This window comes from Ursus arctos, unplaced genomic scaffold (assembly GCF_023065955.2).
Source record: "Ursus arctos isolate Adak ecotype North America unplaced genomic scaffold, UrsArc2.0 scaffold_14, whole genome shotgun sequence".
NCBI classification, from domain to species: Eukaryota; Metazoa; Chordata; class Mammalia; order Carnivora; family Ursidae; genus Ursus; species Ursus arctos.
Window position 1 is genome coordinate 35,547,491 of NW_026622808.1, and position 20,552 is coordinate 35,568,042.

Genomic DNA, 20,552 nt, shown 5'->3' on the forward strand with positions numbered 1-20,552 from the left:
CAGGTGGAATAATGGCCACACAGAGACATCCACATCTTAGTCCCCGGAACCCGTGACCATGTTAGGTGACGTGGCCCAGGGGAAGTACGGCTGCTAGCCAGCTGCCTCTAAGATAGGGAGGGTATCCTGCAGTGTCCAGGTGGGCCCGGCGCACCCACAAGGGCACTGGAAGGAGGTGCTGGGAGGTCAGCATGTTACCATGTGAGAAGAGCCTGACTGGCCCCTCAGGGGTGGAAGGGGCCGCGAGCAGGAAGCACAGTCAGCTTCTAGGAGCAGGAAATGGCAAGGACATGGATGCCCCCCTAGAGGCTCCAGAAGGAACCAGTCCCGCCAACACCCTGACTGTAGCCAGCGAGACCGTGCGGGATGTCTGAGCTACACAGCTGTAAGGCGAGAAACCTGTTGTCTGAAGCCACCAATTTTGTGGACATTTGTTACAGCAGCGACAGGACACAAGAACACAGATAGAAACAGAAATCAGGTAACAGAGGACGTGAGCTGTCCTCCCTCAGCCCGGGGAGGGAGGACTTGGGATGGGCATCTGCGGACACCCTGGTTTGAAGACGCTGGGAAGACGGCGTGACATGGAAGCAAGAGGCTCAAACCACCACTGCCTCTTCCTTCCAATCTACTCTTGGGGATGCAGCACGATGGGAACGGGTGGTTCCAGGTGGGTCCAGGACCGGACCTGCTCTCCCACTGGGGCGGGGAGGCGGGGGGTCACCGAGTGGCACAAGGCTGGCTGTGGGTGGATCTCCCGTAGTGCTGGTCACCACAGCTGAGTCAAGAGCACTGCCTTCCAGCACAGATCTCAGCAGCCGGCAGTGAGAAGCACTGCTCTCGGAGGTGACGGCAGATGAGGCCATGCCCACCCCCAGCTGTGCGCTGGCTTCTGGCATCACCTAACCCCTCCGGGTACCTAGCCTATAAATGAGGATGACGCCGCTGTGGTCCATGTGTGTCCTCCAAACAGAGGGGTCATGACTCGGGGCTTCTCAGAAGCCTTCCCTCGAGCCACAGGAGCATACACCGTGTGTCAGACGCTATCTTAAGTCCGTGACTCATCAGGCATCAAGTAACGGGGCTAAGAAAAGCCCTCCCCTGAGTTCATCTCCCCTCAACAGAGACAAACAATTACTCAAGATTTCTAGAAATACCCAAGACGCTCATATAGCCAGCTCCACGGACTGGCTCCCCTTCTACACATTAGTGCTTTGTGAGTCTTCAGTCATCCAGGAGTGAGTGGCCCTGAGGTCCAGAGCCATGAATTCTGTGGAAGGTGTGACCAGGAAAGGAGAGCGGAGATCCAGAATTCCTTCCCTCTTGTCCTGTGTGTCCTTAGGTGGCTGAGGTCCTGCTGATGCTGTTCCCACTGAGACCAAGAGCTCCTGCTCCCAGACAGCAGGGGCCAGGTGTGAAGGTGGGACAGACCTGCCATTGTCCCTTAACCCTGGGTCCTGAATGCCCGGGGTGTGGCAAGGCCTGAGGAAGGCACTCTCACCACAGCCCTGTGGAGGCTACAGCCAGCTGCTTCTCTGGGTGTACAAAGTAAAGGGGGCAATGTGTTTGTGCTTAGAGAGTGGGAGGGTAGCTTCCTAACCAGGCCCTTGTCCTGGGGGTCTGAGGAGAGGGGAGGGGGTAAAGATGAGCCAGCAGCCACAGGTCACCTGTTGTCTCTGCGAGTGAGCATGGACATGGTGCCCCTGGTGACTGCATGCACCCAGTGCTGGTGGGGGGCCAGCCTCCAGTCAGGAGACAGTAAGGCGACTTGACCCCAGGGTGGGGGATGGACCCTCCAGTCCTGACCTTGCAGCCGCTGTAGTGAGGTGGTCCGATGACAGGACAAGCACAGACCTGCAGCAGAAGGGGGCCACCTCCCTGCAGACCACCTCCCAACCCGAGAGCCATCCCCATTTCTCTAACGAGGTGGGCAGGTGGTGTGAGCTCGGTGAGAAGCCTGGCAGAGTGAGGTGGCCTTACAGCCTGCAGGTGAGGCCGCCGGTGCCCTCTGGTGGAACAGGCAAATGCTGTGCCCTCCCTGAGCCTAGGGTCTCCTGGCTCCTGCCATCGAGGGGCAGTGAAGTGCACACCTCCACACCTCAGATGTGTGGCACTCTGACACGGGCAGGGGGACGGTGTTCAGGCCCCAGAACCAGCCCCACCACCACACAGAGGAGACAGCCACCAGCTCCTGAACCTTCAACCCACTGGCCCGGAGAGCTGACTGGGGCAAGGAGCAGAGCCCCCCCGGAAGCCCCCTCCACAGCCCGGCCAACGTCCGTGCTACGTTACCATATTCGCCAAACCGCAGGGACTCCCACTGCTGCCACTCCACCAAGACGCTGACAGCGCGCACCCCCACGTAGATGAGCAGCATGCCCACGGTGGCGTCCAGGAGGAAGTTGATGAGGTACCTGGCAGGACAGGACACAGCAGCGCCGTCAGCAAGCACCGCCCGGGCAGCAAGGGCCCCTGAGCCCGGCCCCTGTGCTTACCAGGGCCAACTTCAAGCCTGATGTCCCAGCACTCGCCTGTTCTGGGGGGCCCGTGCAAGAGGCTGCAGGGCTCACTCCCAGAAGCCCCAGCGAAGCCTCCCCATGACAGTGTGTTGACACTCATCGGGGTCAAAGAACTTGAGGGAGGCGTGGACAAGGGACAAAGAAATCTGAAAGACCTCAAACGCTCCCACCAAATGAAGACTTGACACAAGACAGAGCCTGGAAGCAGCCACGGACATCAATAGGAAAACATTGATTCATTCAAAGAAATCTGCTCCATGACGCTGTTCACACCCACGGCACCAGTCCAGTGCTGCTGCCCCAGGGCAGTTCAAGACATGGCTTCTGGGGTTTCTTAGACCGAAGAGGGCAGGGTCATGGGGCCCTCACTCATACCCATGTTTCAGAGCCTGCCATGGAAGCAAGTGTATTTCTAGAGAGAGGTTTACTCCCTTGGAAAAGGCAGGATGATGGAAGGAAAGGAGAAGGGTCCGTAGAGCTCTCCCACCTTGATCCTGTGTTCTTGTAAGGTCTGTTTCCATGTGTCTGACACACACCTTCTCCCTCACCAAGGAGAGGCCCTCCCTCAAGGGCCCTGTACCCGGATCTTGCCGGGCACCCTGACCACAGACAGAGCTGGAGACAGGCAGTCACTGGGTCAGGTACCAGCCCTCTGGGATGCCAAGTGGCTTCGAAAGCCCTCAAAGTAGTTCCAGATGCCACAGACCAACGGTGGTGCTTTCCAGGTGCTGAGGCCGGAGACATTTCATGCAGATTCTCAACCCCCACCTAAAGACCAAGGCCCTGGCGCCACGCACATGCTGACACTGCAGGGAGCACGCCCTGCTCTGCTATGCTCCCGGCCCCGCGGTGCCCTGGAGTGGCCAGAAAACCAGAAGGGCGGACAGCGGTGTCTCCCGCCTGCCCTTCCTCGTTAACATCACAAGGGGTCACTCTCAGACCAGAGACCAGGCAGAGCAGCCGTGTCCAAGGCAATTTCTCCAGGCTCACAGCTGGCCCTGGCCTAAGTTGCTCTCAGATGCTTCCATCTAATTGGTTTCAAGGGCTTCTCACATCTGAGGCTCGCCCTGAAAGTCCCAAGAATACCTGATAGACACACGTCAATTCATTCATTCCCTCACCAATTATTTACGCCACTGTGCGCCAGGCCCTGGGACTAAAGACGGAATGTTCTCTACGCTCTACCCAACACAGATGAGGCCGGCAGACTGGCCGGCTTCAGATCTCAGCTCCATCACTATTAAGCTGTGTGAATTTAAGTTCTGTCCTCTCTCTGTGCCTCAGGTCCCCACGCTGTAAAACGAGGATAACAAACTGCAGGGCTGAACTGTAGGGCTGCTATCAGGATCAAATGAGTCAATATGTGCGAACAACGCCTGCCACGTGGTAGGCGCCATACAAATGTGTGGTTTGAATCACGGCCCCTCAGAATCACAGAACCCTGGACGTCACAAAAGCTCAACTCCCTCCCAAAGCTGTCCAGACGGAGTAAGGAGCAGAGCCCCCAGCCCACGGGACCCCTGCAGCCACAGGGGGCAGCTCGTCCCCCTCTGTAAGTTTCTCCTCTCCCGGAACAGAAGCCGGCGTCCCTTCTGGTCTGCAGATTCCCGTAAGATGCCTCAAGGCCAGCCCAGCCTGTCCTCCACCTGTAAGAAGTCACAGGGCAGAGCCAGGATGGCAGGACCTGGAACAGATCCCAGGGCCCGGGCGCCCTCCACTCCCAAGCACCGCCTGCTCTCCTGCCCACTGCTGGGGCTCTCACACCTTTCCTAAGTTGTAACAACAACATCCTCCAACTGAACTGTTAACTCCCTCACCGAGAAGTGACCCTATAGTTTCCACTGCTTATACTCAACAACTCCTGAAACCGTCACAGGAATCCTGGGGATCTGGTGGGACACACAGGACAGGGGAGCAAAGTGGGGCTCAGTCTGGCCTCTCAGTCAAATGCCTTCACTATACCAAGTTCCACCTTGGGCCCTTTCTCCTCTAGGCTGAGCACTTGAGATCTGTCAACAGCACCTTCTCCATCCTGGCTGTGATCTGTTTGTCAATGTCCTTCTTAAAGCTGTATCATCTTTTTTGCAGACGGGCAAGGGAGGTGCTGCAGGGGAGAGCCATGCGGCCAAGGCTGCACCGGGAGTGAGGTTACTGCCTCTGGCACCGGTTACTGCCTCTGGCACCAGTCACTGCCTCTTAATCTATCCCGGCCAACGACAGCAAGATGATTCACTGGAGGATGACTGCAGCCTGCTGGGGGCTCAAGAGCTGGATGGACAACCATCTCCTAACCATCTCCCCTACGGGAGGATCACCTTTCCAGTCCCCCACTTTGGGACTATACCCAAATATCCAAACAGATCATAACCTTTCTAAGTCTTAGAGAAAGACTCTGGGCAGGGAGACTTCATAACTTCCTTCTTCAATCTGGGCCTGGACTAAATCTGCACAGTCACCAAAAAAGGAGGCTTAAAAGAATCTTCCAGTCCACATGATCTCAAATATACGCGAAACCGCTTGGCAAGGGACTCACCAGCCCCCCGCCCTGCTCTCTCAAAGGCAGGGCAGGACAGTGGTGGGGGTGTTCCAGGCAGAGGCAGCGTGAGCAAAGGCACAGAAGCAGGAGACAGCTGGTGCGGTTGAAGGACCCTAGCACAGCATGACTGGAGCAACAAGTCTGAGCCAAGAAGGTAGGAGATGGAGCCGGGATAGGGCAGGTGAGCCTCTTTTTCCGCTCCATCTGCTAAGAGAGGCTCCATTTGGGGTTTCGGTCAGATTGCACAGGGTGGGGGGCTGTGTGAAAGGCACACTGCAGTGATGAGCTGGAACCACCCATGGTCTTCAGGTCAAAGAGGTCAATGATGGTCAACAATGGCTTTGACTCTGAGTGGCTGGCACCACACAGAAGCCCCCCGTGTGTCCTGTTCTAGCAGAGATACTCCTTCAGGGCACTATGCTGCCCCACCAGGGGCCGCTCCCTGCCGGGAGACATAAGGGTCACTAGAACACCAAGGGCTAGAGCTTGGATGAGCAGAGAGCCAACGCACAGGGCAACTCTCAGCAGGGAAAGCCCTAATAGCCAGCTGACAGCTGTGTATTTGAACCCACAGGCAGCACAGAGAGGACGGTCTCTCAGGGTAGAACAGAGCACAAAAGCGGGGGCTCCCCCCTCTGCAGGCTAGAGGGAACATGGCTGGTGGCAGAAAGCAAGGCCAGTCTACATTTCCAGTGGAGGGATGGGTGATGTTTGTCCTCAAATATGGGCCACTTACAGTGAACAAGGGTCCTCTTCGGTGAGATCTGCTAGGTACACATTTGCAAAGTGGATGAACAGCATTCCTATGGCTTGTTTGGAAGTGTCTAAAAACCTGTACAAAATAGGATCAGCACTTGTTACCATCTTGACAGGAGGGTTACACCCAATTTGGGGAAAATGAGAAGGCTGAAACAGGAAGAAAGCCACTGGGGAGCTCTCAACCTTCCCTTTACTGGTCGCCTCTTTCTGGGGGCATTGGTACTAACTCAGGCTCGGCGTCTCAGTGACCTTTGAAAAACTTCAGTAACACTGCATCTGAACTCCCTAAGAGGCCACTGATTTAGAACACATATTTAAACACATTAAGCACGTATTTAAACTAGGTGTGTTTACTTTTTCACTTTTTGTCACTTCAAAATGAAATGCTGGGTCATAGCTTTTGATGAAGTCCAAGGCACCTCTAGTTTGAAGAGCTCCCGCTCAACGTCCCTCCGAGCTAAAGGCCGTCTGTGCGAGACTAACAAGACACACAGACCCAGCCCTGCAGCTGAAGCCCCAGAGACTTCCGGCTGCTGCCACTTAAGCACTGGGCTACAGCGGGGTGTAAAGGGTCAGAGAGTAAATATCTTCGGCCCTGCAACAACCGGTCATCCTGCCACTGCGTGTGAAAGCGGCCGCAGAGCCCACCATTCCTGTAACACTTCGGTTATGAACATGGACAGGAGGCCGCACTGGGCCTGTGGGCTGCAGATGGCAGTTTCAAAAAAGAAAAAAACAAGGGTACTAAGTATGGGGATACCCTGCTGCCCTGTCCAGAGGGGGGCCTTTAGTTTCTCCTCCGCCACAAACACCTGGAGACCACTGGTGGTCTGTGGCTGAGGGACCTCTGGATTGGGGCCATCTCTCTTGGCCTCCCAGGCTGGGCATCCAGGCTTGGGCCGGGCCACTGAAGGAGGTGATGAAGGGGCACACGGGCACGGGACAGCAGCCACGGGGTCTCAGGACCAAACGGACCTTAGAGATTATCCAGACCAACCCTAGGACTGAAACCTGAAAATCATTTCCTAAAATAATGGCAAAGTAGAAGTCCCCAAAGAGCAACGTGTGCCCCACAGTGTGCCGCAATCCCAGACCCCGGGTCCCCCGGCCCAAGCTAGCCACCCAGATTCAAGAGAAACCGACTGGGGAAAATAAAAATAAGACTGATCAACATTCACAAATAACGCACTGAAGATCACTCAAGCACATGCTCAAAGTGCCGTAACGGGCCTGTCACGGGAAGTCTCCTCTGGAGGGGAAAATGGCTGCTTCGTTAGCACAGCGGCAAGCCTCAGGCAGCCAGGAGCGTCCGCCTCTTGTGGACGTGATGTTGTCCTGAAGGGCTGGCTGTCTCCTTTTTTCTGCAGTTCAGTCTTTGAAGGCGGTGTCCGAAGTTCTACCACCCTTTTACGAAGGAGGAACTGCCACCACGGGGTCACCCTAGGACCAGGGCAGACGAGTTTTGGGGAGAGGAGCATTTACATGGTACATCGGACTCATCCCCAGATTTAGAGAATGTTCTGCATACACACACAGACCGCAGCGCAAGGATTTCTCACAACCTGACAACAAGGCACATAATTAAAGGAGCTTGCAGCGCCGTTTCCTAAAACGGGGCGGCTGTGTGATGACCGAGTACAGGCAGCGCTCCACGTTCTCTAGGGGAACAGAAGTCTTTCGTATTAGAGGTAGTTCCTGATGATTAACTCAACGAGGCGAGTCCGACACCTCATGTGATGCAGAATCGCTCACACCGCCCCACCCCCCACAACAAACCCCAGAGAGTCCACGGCATTCTAGGAAGGTGTCAAGAGATACATACGCACCATATCCTCCACGGCCGTCTCTCGTGCTTTGGTTCTCTGAAGCGCTTGACTGGAAGAAAACACACACATTCAGCAGCTTGCCACAGCGACAAGGCAAAATGCACACAAGGAGGGTTATCAGCGCACTCGGGGTTGACACTCTAAGTTAAGGTCCTTGCTCGTTTAACATGTGACAACATACACTAAGCTGTGAAGGTCACAGAGGCCCTGCGCTGCTGGTGACCAGTTCAGCCTCTTCAGAACCGGACGCTTGGGAAGAACGACGCCTCACAGCATGTGGAAAACTGGCTTTTCTTCTCCTCTGTGCCGAGGTCCTCTCAGAGAGGGCCTGGAGACCACCAGGTGGACCACGGCTATTTCCAGCTCCAGGATTTGCTCCACACCCAATGACAGAACCATTCGGCCCCCCATCCGCTCTGGCCAAAGAGTCACTGGGTGCCCGCTCCGAGCCTGGCACCGAGGAGACAAAGGCAAAGGCAGGTGTCCAGCAGGAGGGCAGGCACGTATCCATCTGGTGAGGCAAGTGCCAGAGGACAGGTATGTCTGAGGCGGGGTGAGGTCACAAGCAAAGGAGGACCAGCCCTGGCTGCCTGGAAGGACACTGGTCAGGAGAGGCTGCACTGGGAGGAGGGGACAGAGCACACACCACCAGCTCACAGGGACATAACACGACTGACAGACTGAGCAGGAGCCATGTGATGGGGCGTCTTGAATGCCAGGCTAAGGAGTCTGGAATGAACCCTGTAGGAAAGGGAAAGTTGGGACAGAGTGCTAGGCAGAGTCAAAGACATGGTCGGAATTGTGTTTTAGACAAATGGCTCTGAATTGTGTAGATGGCGGGTTTCTGGGGCTGGAGAAAGTGCTGGCTGAGCCTCAGCACCAGGCAGGGGTGCACCCCGCCACAGAACAGCCAGTGGGGGTGGGGTGCTCCTTCAGCCACAGGCCAACCTCAGATGGTGAGGACCACCCAGACTGACATCCTCACCTTGGGTCTGCAGACACAAGCCCACGCAGACTGTCTCCACACGTCTACCCACGAAAACCAGCCCTGAAAAGTGCTGCCGCTCCTCACGAAAGTACCAAGGAAGAGATGCACCAATGCAAGCCCACAGAACGTGCCTCGTTCTTACAGGCAGGAGGCGAGAACTCACTTCCGGCAGAGCCCCGAGCTGCCAACGAGGGTGCAGGAGGAGGAGGAGGAGAAAGGGAGGAAGACCTCGGTGCCCAGATCGAAGGACCCTACTTCTCTAAATGAATACAAGCCGTCTGCAGTTTGCACAGCGAGGACTGTCTGCACGCAGAAACAAAACAGGTCTTGTGTTCAGAGAGATACTTCGACAGACCAAAAAGCAGGAGGAACTGTCAGGACGCCTGTCATTCTGTGGATGCATCACAGATCCAAAGTATCAACAACGTCCAAGGGTCTGGACGTGGGGCCAAGAGGTTCTGCTCGCCCAAATGGTTCTCAAAGGCAGGGGGCCTCCTCCCCACAAGTACGCAGTCTCACCGGGCACTCGGAAAGGAGGTGCACAGGAAACTGGGCCAGGACAACACCATCTGGAGGGAAAGCCCCCGTTAGGACCCGAGCCACGTCATGCGCATTTGTGCTTCAACCTCAGGGGAATCTGTCCCCATCCGCATAAAATAAACACAACCTGAGGAGAACGCTGTCACTCCGCAGAGACCCACGCTGAAGTATCAGAATGGCTGCAGTTCACCTGCAATTGGTTTAGGGAAAAAATCACCCACAATATATTACAATTACATAAAGTAACTATATGATAAATGATCTAATACATTAGAAGTAATAAATACAGTATCAGCTATTATATAATACACTTATCATTTGTATTAATGTGATCTATAACACAGAAAGAGAAGCAAATGTGTTATGGGCCAAATCATGTCTCCACTCCCCCAATTCCCATGTTGAGGTCCTGACGCCCAGGACCTCAGAAGGTGGCTGTAGTTGGAGACAAAGTCTTAAAAGAGGTAATTAAGGTAAAATGAGGTCATATGGGTGGGTCCTAATCCAACACAACTGGTGTCCTTAGAAGAGATTAGGACCCACACAGACGGAGGGGCGACCACGTGAGGACCCCAGGGAGAAGGTGCCGTCTGCAAACCGAGGGAGAAAGACCTGGAAGAGTCCAACCCGCCCACACCTGGACCTGGACTTCCCGCCTCCAGACCCGTGAGAGAAGCAAGCTCTGGTGTTGGAGCCACCCAGCCTGTACTTTATGGCAGCCCTAGCACACTAACAATGTGGCAGTACAGTAATCAGAGAACCTAGATGAAGGGTATTTGAGTACTCATTAAATAACTAGTTAGACTTCTCTGTAGGTTTAACATTTTTTTGAAATAAAAAGTTGGGAGGAAAACATGCTGTAAATCATGAGTGAGTACAGCCATTCAGAGGTCCATCTGGCAATATCGATCAGAATTTTCAGTGCCCAGGTGCCTTTAACCTGCAAGGCACTGCCACGTGTGTCTTCTACACGCATTACTGCAACCTGGGCCAAGCTGTACAGCGCTCTTCACTGTAATACCGCCCTAACGAAAACCCAGAGAGAAACCAATGTCCGTCAGTGTGGGGTCGGGGATCCCCGTCACGGTACGATGCAATGTTAGGCTGTCACTGGAAACAACAAGGTCATCGGCATGGACTATTATATTAATAAATTGCAGAATAATATGCCTCCCGTGATTCTGTTCATATCCACTTTTTTGGTTCATATCCATTGTTAAAGGATAAATATTTATGTTGGTGTTATGCGCGTGTTTTTTCCCTAGCAGGATACGTGACTATTATTAACAATGGCTGCCTTTGATGAAAGGAATTAGGTAGGGTCCAGGGGAGCAGGCCTTCTATATCATTCTGAATGGTTTAAAACGTTCTTCTATTTTCACACTGCTTTTAAAGAACTAAAAACAAAAGACAACCTGTGTCAGAGACCTGTGCTAGGACAGCAAAGTGGGACTTGGGGGATGCGGTGTGGGTCACAGGGGGCTCTGGGACAAGAAGGGAGAAGGATGTGTGCGTGTGCCGGTCCGTGCTCGGAGCATGGTCTCACACAGGAGCACCTCAGACGGCACTGCGAACGCCTTCAAGTTCTCCTTCAACAGAGGAGTGTGACTCCTGCCTTCTTCCTCTCCACCTGGCATCCCCTCTCCCTAGGATATTTCAGCGCCTAAAATCTTTGTATTTTTTAATTAAACGCAGAAGAAACACTAAAAGAGCTCCTCTAGATCTAACATGGCAGGAAAACTCAGGAAACTTTGTTCACCAGTCGTGCTGTACTGAGGGGCCTGTGGTGTGACAGGCCGCGTTCAGGCGACAAGATAGACAAAATCCCTGCCTTCCCTGCATTCTCCGGGTGGGGAGAGAATACATGGAGAGTGTGAAGATGGCAACTGTGACACTAAAGCGGGAAAGGAGAGAGGTCTGGGAAGCGGGTTTGCTGATCAGGAGGTCTGGAAGGTGAGCCAAGACCTGAAGGAAAGGAGGGGACAGTCACAGGCTTCTGGGGAAGAGCCCTCGGGCGGAGGGCTGGGCCTGAACCGCAAGAATGTGGGCCTGTGGCCAGGGAGACCTGGGGGCAGCCACGGGGCAGGGGCTGTGGCCCACAGCTGCTGTGCGGAGAGTGGCCTGAGGGCACCATGGTGGGGTCAGGGAGGCAGATCAGGCCACCATAGTAAGCCTGGGTGAGTGGGTGCCCGGCCCTGGTGGTGGCACGAGAGGGTGAGGGAGAAGAGGTGGGAGCCTGGCTGTACTTTCAGCGGTGAGCTGACAGGATCTGCTGACAAGGTGGATGTGGCCTCCGGGATGCCTCCAGAGGTGAGGACCGGCACACTTCCACTCATTTCTGGTTTTGTTTTGGTGTGTCGGGGGGGGGGGGAGGGGTGCGGTAAACTGGAAGGCTCGAGACATCTGTGCACAAGAAATAAGGAGCTGACCCTGAGTCCCTCACGGACAGTGAGCCAGGCACCCAGTCCCATGGAAACAAGTCTGTTCCCGCCGGAGCCTGGCAGCGGCTCCCTGGAAGCCACGTAGAGAGCGGCTCAGGCCCAGCTCTAGGACAGCTGATCTTCGCTTCCGCAGGAGGCAGGGAACTCAGATGGAGCCCGAGGCCAAAGCCAAGTGCAATCCACCCTCTCTAACATAGCCAGCACATGGCCTGAGGCCGAAGGCTGGGGCACAGGGCCCAACTCAAGTGTAGGTGCAGACCCTGAAGGCAGGACGGCAGGGACACCAGACCGGACTCGCAGGCTGCCGGCCTGAAAGAGCCCCTAGTAGGAAAAGGAGCGGCGTGGGGGATGGAGAGTGGGGCCAGGGAGAGGTTGTCGGGGTGTGCAGCACTCAGCGGTCCCTGACGCCCGGCACAGAGGCCCCACTCCACTCCTTGAATGATGCTGTGCACCACCACCGCCAGGCCGTGCTGGGCTCCTTAGCAGCTGCTCTGTGCTTATGCATGTGTCCTGAAGACAGGCACAGGGCCCCATCACCCGTGAAAAGCCGTAGTGGCCAAGAGCTAGACAGATACGGCTTTGAGTCCCGTCTCTGCTACTATCTAGCCAACTGACTTCGGGGGGTGGGGGGGGGGGGAAGGGAGGGGCGCTGCCAGGTTGGCGTCAGGATGAAATGAGAAGAAACAGGTGAGGAGGCCAGCATAGAACACATGCTCAGGAACGTGACCTGCGCTCAGTGGTCCCTGACCTGGACCCTGCCTTCCCATTCCTCCTCTCAGTATCTACTCTCCCGAGGCCCGGCACTGAGCAACCTCTCTTGGTCTCTGGGTCTCTAAGAAGTGTGTGACTTTGAGTCTGCCATCGGCAACCTCTCCATGGGGGCCCAAATGCTAGGAGGGTCCCAGGATTCCCCAACCCTGCTGTCCCCCCCGGGCTGACTGCCTCGTGCTCTGAGTGCTCCTTTGTGTCTCTCTTGTGTCTCTCTTGTGTCTCCCCATAGTTCCGTCCTTCCTTCCCCAGGCTCCCCTTCTTCCCAGCTTCTAGGCTGCGGCTCTCCAGCCTCCTCCTCTCCCAGCCCTCACCCCCCCAGTCCTGCCTGGCCCCACCATTGCTTCACAGAATGGAAACATCCTCTCTTCTGGGGCTCCTTACTTTCCTCCCTCACTCAACTTTCGATCTCCTCTGCCAACTCTGCAACTGCTCTTCTAGACGTGTCCCTTTCCCCATTTTTACCACCAAACTAGTCCGGGCCTCAGGAATGCTTTCCTGTGCTACGGAGACGGCCTCCTAACAGGCCTCCCTGGCTCTCCAACTGCCCCAGCCACCCACCGGCGCTTCCTTCCAGCTACTTTGAGCATCAACAGCACTGGGGACACAGCATTGGACACTACAGCCCGGTCCTTGCCCTCAGCGAACTTTCCATCCATTACTCTGCACATCATTTCACTTGCCTGAAAACGCTGCTCCCTTCTTTCCTAATCTTACGCATTTTTGAATTAAAATACATCTTTTGGAAGAGATGACCATATGGAGGGTATATAAAATTCAGAATGCATTCTTTTGGTTAGCATTTGGACGGTACATCCTTTTTAATCCCTTTTTTTCCAACATTATATTTAAGATGGGTCTTAAAAGGACTTTAAAGTCCTTAAAAGGACTCAGCTTTCCCCCATAAATCCGGCTCACAATTGTAGTGGGTTGAATGGTGGTCTCCAAAAAGATATGTCCGGATCCTGACCCCCCAATCCCTGTGGATGTGACCCTATCTGGAAAAAGAGTCTTTGCAGGTGCGATTAAGTTAAAGAACTTGAGCCAAGACCATCCTGGATTAATGAGGTGAGCCCTAAATCTAACTACAAGGGTCCTCTGATCAGCAGGAGGCACAGGGGAAGGAGAAGGCCTTGTAAAGACAGAGGCAGAGTCTGGAGCCTTGCAGCCACAAGCCAGGGAACCCCTGAAGAGGAAGAGATGGGGAAGGATCCACCATCAGACCCACTGGAGAGAGTGTGGCCCTGCCAACAGCTGGATTCTGGACTTTGGGCTTCCAGAAGAGAGAGAATTTCTTTTGTGTTAAGTCAAGAAGTTCGTGATTATTTGTATGGCATCCCTAGTAAACTAACAGAGCATTTCTTTTCTTTTTCTTATTAAAAAAATTTCTTTTTGAAGAGTACGAACACACTCAGTGAAGTGTCCCTTCCATCCGAAACCCCAGGCCCTGCTTCCCTTCTCAGAGCCAACCACTGTCACCGAGATCTTGCGTGGCCTTCCAGAGACATACCAGGTGAGTCCAAAGAGGAACAGACGTCTCCTCGGAGACAGATGGTCGCATACTCTGCATGCTTTGGACCCTCGCTGCTCTCACTGAACGCCCCCCTCCCCGGATTTCACCTACTGCACCTCTGTTGTTAGAGGCTCTGTGGTCTCCCATGGCGTGCCATCTGTGCCCATGTGGGTGCACTCCTAGTGGTGGACTCGCCGCGTCAAAGGTCACACACGTGCAGCCGACTTCGTCACGCCACTCTCCAGGGGCTGCTGCAATGCACGTGACTGCCCGCTCCCCACATCCCTGCCAGCACGGAGCAGGAGCAAACCCAGAGAGGCTGCCTCCTCACGGCTGCAGTGTGTACTAACTGGGTCAGGCGGGTGCCCAGGTGCCCGCGGGGCTCACCACCACCCGCACCTCTGCCCCGCGTGCTCTCGGCTGCCAGCCTCCCCAGACGGCACAAAGCACAGTGCTCACTCGTCTAAAAGTTCTGCGCTGTTCGTGCCGCACAACAGAAAGCAGGTATGGCTTATTTATCCACCTGTCTGTCCCGCGCCAGCAGCCGTGTCACTGACGGCTCACATAAAGCCGTCGCTTGGTTTTGCACACAACTCTCCGAGTCGGCATCTACAGGGTGGGGGCTAGGTACCCCACTTCACTCTCCCTTTCAGAGCCTCGCCTGCTGGCGCTCCCACGGACTTGCTGCGTGACAGAAGACAGCTGAGTTTTACATACAGGCGCTTCCTTTCGTGTCACAGGGAGGAAGACATAAGAGGTAGTGTTAAAAAAACACGGGGGGGGGTTGATGGGGGCGCCTGGCTGGCTTAGTCGGTGGAGCATGAGACTTTTGATCTTGGGGGCTGTGAGTTCGAGCCCCATGTTGGGTGTTGGAGATTGCTTAAAAATAAGATCTTAAGGGGCGCCTGGGTGGCACAGCGGTTAAGCGTCTGCCTTCAGCTCAGGGCGTGATCCCAGCGTTGTGGGATCGAGCCCCACATCAGGCTCCTCCTCTATGAGCCTGCTTCTTCCTCTCCCACTCCCCCTGCTTGTGTTCCCTCTCTTGCTGGCTGTCTCTATCTCTGTCAAATAAATAAATAAAAATCTTAAAAAAAAATAAGATCTTAAAAACAAACAAATCCACACGAGTTGGAAGGGGAACAATTACCATGCCGTCCTATTTAGAAACTGAGTCATAAAAAAGCACAACTGTTTTGAGATTAAACCACACAATTTAAGAGGGCTGTTTGGTCCATGCCAGGTGCAGTGCGAGAGAAGTCCAACGTCCTCAGTGTAAGGAGTGGAGACAATGGAGACAATGGTGGGGAAGGAGTGATCTGTGCAAGGTCATCAGGTGGTTAGTAGTGGGTCTGGGATGAAATCAAGCCACCTGAGCCAGCCTCTTCCTCCAGCTGGCCTTGGCAGAGACCTCAAGCCAAGCCTTGCCGGTTCGATAAGCCCACGACAGAAATGGTCTGGGGGAAGGGGGGGGGGGCTGAGCAAATCCACCCTCACTGACAGAACCAGAAATCAAGGAAAATGTTTCTGCAGTTTCCCTGAATTATAAACAATCAAGCCTCACCCCAAACCAGCTTAGTGCCCGCTAGTGGTAGGAAAAGCCCAGACGTACCAGTTTCTTAAGGGCAGAAAAAGGTTCCAGAAAGCCACTGAGGTAGACAGCTGGCTGCCTCCCCCAAACCCACCCACCACCTTCTTCCCTCCTAGGACTTAGCGGCACAGCTGACAGACCACACCCCAGAGGCCCTTGCAGCTGGAGGTGGCCACAGGACCAAGTTCTAGCTGAAGAGAGTGTGAAGCTCAGGGTGGACCCCTTTTCAAGGAGAAATGAAGGGCCCAGTGATTCTTACAGTAAGGAACTAAAGGCAGTCAGGCTGGTATTAGCTTGAAATCTAGTCCCTGCTTTATCAAAAATGTTATTATTTTAAGCAAGTCACTTTTCTGGGTCTAAGTTTCCTCAACTATCTCTTTAAGAAAGTTACTGTGGGGAGAAAAGCATCTGCAGCTGTGGCCACCATCACTGGGTACTTATTACAGGTACCTTACAATATTATTTCTAACCTTTATGGCAACCCTGTAAGGGACCATTCTCATTTTACAGGGAAGGCCAGAGGCTTTGCCTTGAGGCCAAACATGGCATAAGCAAGACCTGCGTCCATGTCTCTCTGACTGCAAAGCCCACATTTCCCCTGCCGTCCTGAGGAAGCCTGGTCCAAAGGCAATGAAAGTTCTGGTATGGCTGTACCCCAAGGGCAGAAGATCAGGGCCTCCTGACTCTAGTCTTCTTCCCCCCTCAAGCCCTCCCACACGAGAGCTGGAGTGAACTGCACAGGACGCCCCTCGGTCAAGCCTTTCAGTGTGTGCTCCACCTCTCCTTCCTCAGGGAACACGATTCAGGCTTTCTGGGTTGGCACACTGGGCCCTCCCCATGGCCTGGCACCTTCCGTCTCAGTCCTGTCACTCACACGGTGACTTTGGCTTGGGAGGGCCCTCACGTGTAACTCTCAGGCATCCTTCCAGATCCAGCTCAGGCAGCTGGAAGACCGGCCGGCCTCTTTTGCAGCAGAGCAAGCACCCCTCCGTCTGGCTCCCCGGTCTCCTACGCATACTACTCCGCACCCTTCTGGACTGACACTTCACATGCAATACTGAGGATCTGTCCGTCTCTCCCACCAGTCAAGGAAGCAGACGGAGACCTTGTCTTATTCATGGCCCCGTACCTGGAAGAAGCAGGCACTAAAACTACTGACTAGAACAAAGGGAGCAGAACACGCTGGAAGAACACTCAAGTCAGAGGAGGTAAAAGCTTAGTGCATGCAGGGCAACCTCTGGTCCCAAACCTCGCGGCAACACTTACTGTGGGGCCAGGGAAAGCTGTTTAACCTCTCTGGGCCTTACTCTGCCCCTCTGGAGAATGGGAGGAATTCCAGTAGCCGCGTCCTACGAGTATGAATGAGACAACACATTAGAGGACTCAGCAAGTACTGGGCACGCTTTAGCAGGAGGCAGCAGGGCTGTGACCGCTGGAGGGAGTGGCGATCCTCAGGCACGAAGCCCGGCAGCAGCGGGCAAGAGCACACAGCTGAGTACCTGCACAACCCTCCAGTCTTTCTCTTCCCTTTTCTGTGATAAACCACTTTAACCAGTTTGGAAACTAAAGAGAAGTTATCTAACACGCAACCCTCTGAGCACAACCGAGCCCACTGGTTGTTACACCTTTGTTCTGGTTCCAAAGCTCCTCCTGGCCTGTGCCTTCCCGGTGGGACCGGAACAAAGCCGGGTCAGGCTGTGCTCTGTTCCCTGGTTGTCAGCCTCCATCAGCTCGCACCAAAGGCTGGTCGCTCTGAGAATTCCCCAAACACCGGGGCTTCGCGAGGTGAGAGCACAGGAGCAGTGACAGGCTCAAGCCAGGCAGGGCGGCTGGGCATGCCCTTGGCTGCAGTGGCCTAGGGGCAGGCAAGACTTGCCACCCCCAGGGCAGGATGCACGGGGGTGCAGAAATGCCACAGGACCGGCAGGACAGGGGCCCACGACCGACTGTGAAGGCTCAGAGGACCACTGGCTGGACACGGCTGGTGCCTGCTCTGCCTCGCGCTGTTCTCGGCTGAGAGAGGAGACCCACTGTGAAATCAACTCTGGGTGCACAGGATTTCTTCCTTCATCACTCGGAGTCAGGAAAAGACTAGAACCGACGCGGCACATATTCAAGAAACACCATGAGACGACACCTGTCCCCAGACAGTGATCCGGAAGGAGGAGCAGGTCGGAACTGCTGCCCATGCGGGCAGGCTGACGGGCACCCCAGGATTCAGCACTCCTGCCCACTCCGGGCATCCTGGCCTTTGTGCCAGTCCCTGCTTGGGCCTGTCTACCAGGACAGAGAGCGGCAGGCCGCGGGTCTTTCTCGGTCCCCAACCCACCTTCCTAACCTGCCTGCCCTGCACGCTGCTCCCCTCGCTGTTACCCTGGGAAGCAAATCAATAAACTACCACCATCCCCTGTCAGGACAGTGCCCCTGGTGGCTTCACACACTCAAAATCAAGACACTTTTTTATTTTTTTAAATGGTAGGTGCATTTTTAAAAAGTTTTTATTATTTAAATTCCAGTTAGGTAACGGAATGTCATATTAGTTTCAGGGGTACGATGTAGCGATTCAGCACTTCCATACATCACCTGGTGCTCATCAGACACGTGCCCTCCTTCATCCCCATCTCCCACCTCCCCCCTCCCCCAACCCTCCCCTCTGGTCACCAGCAGATGGTTTTCTATAGTTAGGAGTCTATTTCCTGGTTTGCCTCTTTTTTTCCCTTTGGTTGTTTGTTTCTTAAATTCCACATATGAATGAAATCATATGGTGTTTGTCTTTCTCTGACTGACTTATTTTGCTCAGCATAATATTCTCTGGCTCCATCCATGTCCTTGCAAATGGCAAGATTTCACTCATTTCTATGGCTGAATAATATTCCTCTGTGTGTGTGTGTGTGTATGTGTGTGTGTGTGTGTGTGTGTATACCACATCTTCTTTATCCATTCATCAACCAATGGACACTTGGGCTGTTTCCATAATTTGGCTACTGCAGAGAATGCTGCTATAAACACTGGGGTGCATGTGTCCCTTTCCATTAGTGTTCTGTATACTTCGGGTAAATGCCTAGAAGCGGGATTGCTGGAGCATAGGGTAGTTCTATTTTTAACTCTTTGAGGCAACTCTATACTGTTTTCCAGAGTGGCCGCACCAGTGTGCATTCCCACCAACAGTGCACAAGGGTTCCCCTCTCTCCACATCCTCGCCAACACTTGTTGTTTCTAAAATCAAAACATTTTAAAGGTGGAATTTCAGTGCCAAAGAAGGTTGACGGAAAAGCTGTCTTTAAAGAGAGACCTTTCTAGTGACCCTCAAAAATCACATCCCCTGGGCCAAGACCATTGCCCTTTTTTTTTTGTTTGTTTATGAGATAGAGACAGCCAGCGAGAGAGGGAACACAAGCAGGGGGAGTGGGAGAGGAAGAAGCAGGCTCATAGAGGAGGAGCCTGATGTGGGGCTCGATCCCATAACGCCGGGATCACGCCCTGAGCCGAAGGCAGACACTTAACCGCTGTGCCACCCAGGCGCCCCGACCATTGCCCTTCTGATCACAGGGCCGACATTTACCCTGGACAGAGGGAAGGCTGGGTCAGCTGCGTCCAGTCAAAGAGCAGACAGCAGGCTGCGTTGCTCACTCCGTTCGGCAAGCACCTAGTCTGAGCAGCAAGAACCGTGAAAGCCACGAGGGAACTGCAGAAGCCACGGCAGCAGCCAGCGCGAGCCTGCCTGGGATTACGGAGTTGCCGCTGGACACCTGCCCCACCGCTCAGCCTTCGCCTGCGGAGAAGAGCCTCCAGAGGCCACCTGCAACGGCTCTTTGTCTCAAAGTGTCCCGCTCAGAGTCACACTGTTGTATGTAATAAGACACAACTCTCCGTTCATTTACTTGTCCATCTGTGCATCCATCCTCCACACGGCTGCTGGTGGGTCTCAAAATGTCAATAAAATGATGTCACCCGCCACTCCACTTAAAACTCCCAAAACACATAACTGTGTCAAGAGGCAAGCTTTAGGGGCACCTGGGTGGCACAGCGGTTAAGCGTCTGCCTTCGGCTCAGGGCGTGATCCCGGCGTTGTGGGATTGAGCCCCACATCAGGCTCCTCTGCTGTGGGCCTGCTTCTTCCTCTCCCACTCCCCCTGCCTGTGTTCCCTCTCTCGCCGGCTGTCTCTATCTCTGTCAAATAAATAAAATCTTAAAAAAAAAAAAAGAGGCAATCTTTACACTGAAGATGTGTACATTTTACTTTATGTAAATGGAACCTCCATAAAAATTTTAAAAACAACAAAACGAACACAACACCCTCCTATGCCTTCCCACAGCAACTAGAATAAAATGCAGACTCCTTCTCGTGGCCAAGGAACCACGTGACATAGCTCTGCCCACTTCTCCGGCCTCGTCCCCTCCTTCCCTCCTGCCACAGGGGCCTTCTCTCTACACACTGCACACACCAAGCTCCATCCTGCCTTAGCACCCTGGCTCACACGGCACTTCCTGTCTGGACACTCTCCTCCCGCTTTGCCAAGCGGCGGCTACTCCTTTCTCTTCTTGTCGCAGCTCCCAGCTCGCCTCCTTGGAGGCGTCTCTGGATCCCTGCACCCCCAGCTGTGTACATCCTGCCCTGCTTCCATCACTCACTCACATTTCCCCCCTCTATTTCTTCTCCACAATTACCCCTCTTGTCTGAGAAATTTTAAGATTTTTATTTGAGAGAGAGAGAGCACACACACAGGCGTGGGGGAGGACGGGGAGGGGGAGAGGGAGAAGCAGACTCCTTGCTGAGCAGGGAGCCCTATGCAGAGCTCAATCCCAGGATCCTGCGATCATGCCCTCAGCCGAAGGCAGATGCTTAACCCACTGAGCCACGTAGGCGCCCCTCATCTCAGAAATTCTTATGTGCTTCCTTGGTTACTGTTTTCTCCTCCTAGAAAGTAAGCTCTGCAAGACCAGGAACTTGGTTCTGTTTATCCCCATATTCCTGGCATCGAGAAGGTGCTTGGCTCTTAACAGGTAGCTAAACAACCTTTGTTGAACAAAGGAATTCATTCAGCCTGTCACTTAAGACATATTTATTGAGTAC

At 54.2% G+C, this 20,552-nt stretch overlaps 1 protein-coding gene across 1 annotated transcript in view; it reads right to left on the bottom strand.

The window, feature by feature from the left end:
• STIMATE (STIM activating enhancer) overlaps positions 1–20,552 on the bottom strand; it is a 52,858-nt gene that overhangs the window by 10,262 nt on the left and 22,044 nt on the right. Inside the window, exons 2-4 of the mRNA XM_026501016.4 lie at positions 7,641–7,689; positions 5,792–5,887; positions 2,293–2,414 (exon numbers count right to left, since the gene is read on the bottom strand). Coding sequence (XP_026356801.1) covers positions 2,293–2,414; positions 5,792–5,887; positions 7,641–7,689 — 267 coding nt within the window. The remainder of the gene's footprint in view (positions 1–2,292; positions 2,415–5,791; positions 5,888–7,640; positions 7,690–20,552) is intronic.